General features: G+C 38.4%; 2 protein-coding genes across 2 annotated transcripts in view; both read left to right on the forward strand.

The window, feature by feature from the left end:
- Nucleotides 1-4,138: 4,138 nt before the first annotated feature.
- LOC118756172 lies at nt 4,139-5,755 on the forward strand. Its single transcript, XM_036490954.1, has 3 exons — nt 4,139-4,268; nt 5,012-5,183; nt 5,372-5,755. Exons 1-3 carry the CDS (start codon nt 4,139-4,141, stop codon nt 5,685-5,687), a joined length of 618 nt encoding a protein of 205 aa, XP_036346847.1. The 3' UTR covers nt 5,688-5,755.
- A 101-nt stretch (nt 5,756-5,856) lies between these two features.
- LOC118756180 overlaps nt 5,857-6,426 on the forward strand; it is a 3,849-nt gene continuing 3,279 nt past the window's right edge. Inside the window, exon 1 of the mRNA XM_036490962.1 lies at nt 5,857-5,864. Coding sequence (XP_036346855.1) covers nt 5,857-5,864 — 8 coding nt within the window. The remainder of the gene's footprint in view (nt 5,865-6,426) is intronic.

Consider the following 6,426-nt stretch of genomic DNA (forward strand, 5'->3'; position numbering starts at 1 on the left):
TTTGGTCACATGTGTGCCTGGAACATTTACTTAACTTTTTCTTCTAACATTTCTGACTATAAACTAATATATATTGTTTACTTTACCATTTTACGTGAAAGTTCGCAATTTTGTTTACCATTGGTTTGGGATTTTGCCACTTCTTCTTTGTCTGCTGTTCGTACTGTTTCGTTTATAACATCACAGCAAGGCTGAGGGTGCAATCTTCTTTTCTATCATTCTTGACATACACATACATCAGCATCCTTTTTGCTTGCTTTTGATTGACATTCTATGTTTCTCAAGCAACAAAAAAAATACATGGCAGGGTTGTGTTTGTTCTACTACCTATTTAATATGCCTTGGGTTTAAGTAACATGAACGAACGACACAAGATCACGCAAGAACGAGAGAGTGCAAAAGGTCGATTTTTTTTAGAGGGTTCTACGTCATCAAATTATTCATTCATTACTTTAAAATGTGTTTTCATGTTGAATTCTTTAGCTAAATAAAAGTGTAAAATAGTGGTGCTTGATGTGTAAAGAAACGCTCAGCTGACGAACCCGCTTTCACAATTTTTTTTCTTAAAACCAATTACAAATAAAACGTCGCGTTCTTGCGTGATCTTGTGTTTTTGTTCATGAATAAGTAATATCAGAAAGTTGGTGCAAATGTCGCATTTGTGGCAAAATTTACCACCTTGCGACACAGCTGATTACTTTTGTACGGAAACTTTCTTGCGACAAAACTACGACATTGCCGACATTTGCAATGATTGCAAAGTAAAAATCGAGAAACACACGTCTTTTTATTGTCTTCAAATACTTCAAGAAAAAGTATATCAGTTAACGTTGCTTCGAAATATAATTTTTAAAACTTTTTCTTTTCTCTTACGCGCGGCATTTTTTAAATATTTTACATTTGCAATCCGGGGTTGCGATAGGTCATTCATACAACTTTGTTCACAACAATGTCATTTCGCCAAAAAAGGCCACTTTGCGACGAATTATGAGTCGCACTACTAAAGCTGAAATTAGTCAAGAACGTAAATCTACCGGTACGTAAACCCGAGTCAGCTGACAACGATCCGTCTTAACAGAGCGCCATGTAAACGAAAACTCAACACCGCAGAATTTACGCTAATTTTGCAGAATTTTTCTGTAGTTGTAGCCCGTAGCGCAGAAGTCTGCGGAATTTAGATTTATCCGTGTCAGCTGATTTCTTCCTTCTATAGATGTTACCACTTCGTCAGTTTTGCAGATGGTAAAAAAAGTCATGTTCCTTTTCAAAATACGTTTGAAATATTTGAATTTTACTATTGAATAAGGTTTTTTTGTTGAAAACTAAGTAGTTTATATTTTAATATTTGTATTGAGCTTTGTACCACGATTGTTTTATTAGGAAACATTGAAAAAGCAACAAAGTCTAAGCGGTAGAAGTTATAGCACTATTTCGGAGATCACCACATCTCCTCATCAGACTTCTTTTTTCTAGACTTCAGCAGGGATCGAACCTGCGTATTCGATGTTCAAAGTCAGAAGCGTTAACCACTAAGGGCCGGGTACTCAATGTCTGGTTAACACTAATCTCCGGTTAAACATCGTTATCGACGTTACCGACTCCCTGTTGTATGCATGGAGTCGAAGACGTCGATAACGATGTTTAACCCCAGATTAGTGTTAACCAGAATTGAGTAACCGGCCCTAAGCTATGTACATCCCGTAAACTCTTGTTGCTAATTCATTTTCCTTATTTAACGAACTACTATCAAGTGCAGCTGATTTGCCGCTACTTAAACTCTAGAAAAAAGAAGTCTGATGAGGAGATGTGGTGATCTCCGAAATAGTGCTATAACTTCTACCGCTTAGACTTTGTGGCTTTTTCAATTTTTCCTAATAAAACAATCGTGGTACAAAGCTCAATAAAAATATTAAAAAATAAAATGTTAACAAGCCACAATAACATTGACAAATACATAGTTTAGGAAGAGCCTGCCTGAAACTATACAAAAAAGCAAATAAGCAAATGGATGTATAGAATTGACAACAACAACTACGCTGTCGAGTTTAAATAGCGGCAATTCAGCTGCACTTGATAGTAGTTGGTTGAATAAGGAAAATGAATTAGCAACAAGAGTTTACGGGATGTACATAGCTCAGTGGTTAACGCTTCTGACTTTGAACATCGAATACGCAGGTTCGATCCCTGCTGAAGTCTAGAAAAATGAAGTATGATGAGGAGATGTGGTGATCTCCGAAATAGTGCTATAACTTCTACCGCTTAGGGCCGGTTACCCAATGTCTGGTTAACACTAATCTGCGGTTAAACATCGTTATCGACGTCTTCGACTCCATGCATACAACAGGGAGTCGGTAACGTCGATAACTATGTTTCACCGAAGATTAGTGTTAACCAGACATTGAGTAACCGGCCCTTAGACTTTGTTGCTTTTTCAATTTTTCCTAATAAAACAATCGTGGTACAAAGCTCAATAAAAATATTAAAAAATAAAATGTTAACAAGCCCCAATATCATTGACAAATAAGTAGTTTATATTTAGCTACGATCTATTATAGCACGAAAAATTGTAGTTGAAAAGGTAAGTTTATGAAAAGGAATTGATGAGTGGCAACACTGTAGGAAGCAACACTGAGGGCTCCAGTAATCTACAAAATTCTGAGTATACAGCCTTTAAGTATACGTTCTGCGTTCTTGACTAATTTTAGCTTAACAGTGTAGTGTTTCGGAGTGATGCTTGAACCACAATAACCGGCGAACGGGGAAGTTCGCCGAATTGGGCGATGCCGTCGTTCACCGTTCCCCTGCTATTTCCCCTACTTTAACAGAATTAGGGCCGGTTACTCAATGTCCGTTTAGCTCTAATCTGCGGTTAAACACCGTTATCGACGTCTTCGACTCCATGCATACAACAGGGAGTCGATAACGTCGATAACTATGTTTAACCGGAGATTAGTGTTAACCAGACATTGAGTAACCGGCCCTTAGAGCGGTAGCGAAAACAGCTGATACCATTTCGTCGCACTTATAAGTTAGGTGACCATATTTTGAAAAACGAAACCATATTTAGAAATGATGAAATGATAACAAATATAAATATAAGGCAAGGGGAATTATTATAAATTATTTTATTTTAACCCAGATTTAACAAATCGATCACTGTATTTTTCAAACATCAAAAATAATTCGTGTTACATGCTGTTTTCTTTTAAATCTTTGAAAGTAAAAAAACATGCGGCCACCTTTGCCTTGTACTGCCGCCATCGCCCAGCAGAGCGATAGAAATAAATCTATCGCCACGAAACGCCGCCGAGCGAACTTCGCATTTCGCTATGGCTGTGTTCAGTTTCATATGCCGGCGGGTGTTCTAATTTTGACAGCGGTAATTTCGCTTGGTGAGTTCGCCGTTCGCCGGCATTGTGTCCACGGTGACTTGGGAGGAAAAGTGAGGTGATTATCGTGACAACTTTCGAGCCACAATATAACCAGTAAACAACCTTGGGTGAATTTGGCCAGGGATACCAGGGATGAAATTATTGGTACACACGCCTTCTAAGCACGCAGGGTTTGTTTTGAGAAACAAAAAACAATTTAAGCCCAAAATACAATAACGCAGTGGCAGTGGCAGTATTTGGAAATCAGCTGTTTTTTAGAAACTGTGCTGTGCAATGAAGCGACACACAATACAGCAGTGACAGTTGGCAGTACTGCTCAGCTTAGCCCAAATTCTAAATTCACTGCCACTGCCTTCATTGCAGCAAACTTCAAGTGTCGAATTTGACATAAATGAAACGCAGCCAACTTCTGTTTGTGTCACTGACAACTAAAATTTTTTGTGAAATTGGCGCGTTATTTTTGGCATTTTTGTGTTTTCCGCGGGCGTTTTGGACCTTTTATAGGTAAGTTTCTTATTTTTCAGTCTTTTATTTAACTTACAATGTATGTATGTATATATGTATAAGTGTATACATTAGTTGCGTTCCACATGCTTCACGATTTGCAGGTTTCTACAGGAAGCTGTTCCAGGTGACCACCAGGTGAGAAAACAGCTTTTCCTGCAAATCCTGTAAAAACTGCAAATCGTAAAAACTGGAACGCAACTATTATAATTTTAAAAACCATGCTTCTCCACAGGAGTGCGATGGCTGAACGCATAATAGAATTTGTAAGAGACAACCCATGCATCTACGACAAGAAGCACGGCGGCTATAAAAACCAATTGCATAAAGACCGCTTGTGGCTTCAATTTTCAAAGGAAGCAAACGTCCCAGGTAGGCCAGTAGTAGATTGTGAACCCTTTCACTTCACGTACAGATTTTATTATAATATATACATACATATGTAATAGAGGGAAATGTTTAGTTATTTGCCCACTGTTTGTGGGTTAATGAGCGGAGGGGGAGGGGTCATGGGTCTTGATATCCAACCCACTAGAAAGAGCACAGTTCAGTATTTTTAAAAAGTCACACCTGACCCCTCGAAACCTTCCACAGACCCCTGGGGAACCACTGAAAAATGGTCTAAAATTAGCATTTTTACACCGGAAATATAAACCCTTTAAACAGTATTTTTGTGCAGAACACCTTTCTCTGTTGGTTCAGATTTTGATTCTGTGGGAAAAATCATGAGAATTAGTGGTTACTGGTTGCGCTGAAAGCAGTTAGAATTTTGTTGGGCTGTGCTATGTGTACATATATATGGGAGCATCGTACGAATGCTCCGTGCGTACTCCCTTGCGAGTTTACGAATACTCCCCATTGCTCTCCATGCTTCTGTATATAAGCATACTCCTTTTAAAATTGTGGCTGCATTTCTTTATTCATTCTAAACGTTTAGAATAAACTTTTTTGTTTACTTATTCTTTAGAACGTTCCTGATGATATGTTAACGTATATTTCAAACGCATTCTGTTTATTCTGGCTGTGAAATGGGATTATCTGGAATATATAAAGAAACGCAGCCTGTATGTCCTAGGAAAGCGAGTAATCCCTTTTACTTTCACTTTTCTTTTCAGTTGATGTATTGAAAAAAAAGTGGAAGTGCATCCGCGACCGCTTCTATCGGGTGCATAAAAAGAAGAGCACCGAGGCTGCGTCTGGTAGTGGGCAGTTGTCGCCAGACACCAAGTTATACAAAAACTGCGACAGCCTACTATTCTTCCTGGATGTAGATTCATCGAACACGAGGTAAGTTACCACTCAACTTTGAGCACATCGCACGTTTGATAATAAAGTGGTATACATATTTTCCTTATAAAGCTTATTGCATGATAAAATCCCCAAAAAACTTATATTGGGAATTAAGTCTATGTATTAATAAACGTGCGAAACGAAGATATGTTAATAAAATGTATGTAATTAAATTTCTTTATCAGCACAATTGGAAATTTCTTAACGGAAGAAGAAATTCCTTTCGATAACGAAGCATCGAGTTCATTTATGAACTTAAGCGGCATCAAATCCTCAACGCCAGCTACTGCAGTGCCTCGGAAAAGTAAGAGCAATGCTGTAGAATGTGAGCTGCTTACCACCATGAAAAGTGTTAGAGCATCCGCTGAGCGCAAGTCTGCTTTTCGAATATTTTTGGACAGCATCGCCCTTACCGTTGAAGAAGCACAATTGGATGTTTCGCAGATATCGCAGTTACAAATGGGTATACTTCAACTTGTCCAATGTGAAATTAATATTTAATTATATACTTCATCATATTGCTTTTAAGCTGGATCGCCATAGCATGCGGATATGTATGGGTGCATTCCAAAACGTCAAAATACAAAGCATCAGTCTCTTTTATTGCTAAGTGTGCCTTTGACAAATAATTTTGATTTACAAATACTTATGTCGACTCCTACATGGACACATGAAAACGTATGCAAGTTGTATGTACGTATTTTAACTTCTATCGAACATCTTTTCTAAAATATTACTAAACCTGACTATGAAATATGTACCTTACTATTAAATAAGTACCCTAATACATATGTAATATGTACCTTACTATTAAATATGTACGCTAATATGTAATATGTACCTTACTATACATATCGCTCATTTACTAAAAGGCAGTCAAAACTAAAAAAAAAGAATTTCTCAGGAAAAGTGTTTAAAGGAAACAGAGATTGTGACAGTCTTTTAGGGCCGTTTGCACCATGTCTAACGGAAGCCCTAAGAAGCATGCAGCCTCAATAGGGTCGGCCCACAGGACAACGGCGTTAGGTTTGTTGGGTTTTCCGGGCATACGACGAGATGTTTCTAGTCATGGGGTGTCTCTCCACATGCCGGACACTCATTTGGCACATCTGCGTCTAATCTGCTTAGGTATGAGTTGAACCTGCTACAGTAGCCAGAGCGAATTTGGGCTATTGTGGTTCTAGTCTCCCGAGGCAGATGAAGCTCCGCATCGTCGATGTCCGGTGGTGGTGCGCTTAGA

The sequence above is a fragment of the Rhagoletis pomonella genome, unplaced genomic scaffold, assembly GCF_013731165.1.
Source record: "Rhagoletis pomonella isolate Grant_MI unplaced genomic scaffold, Rhpom_1.0 Rhpom_scaffold_00002, whole genome shotgun sequence".
Taxonomy (NCBI): Eukaryota; Metazoa; Arthropoda; class Insecta; order Diptera; family Tephritidae; genus Rhagoletis; species Rhagoletis pomonella.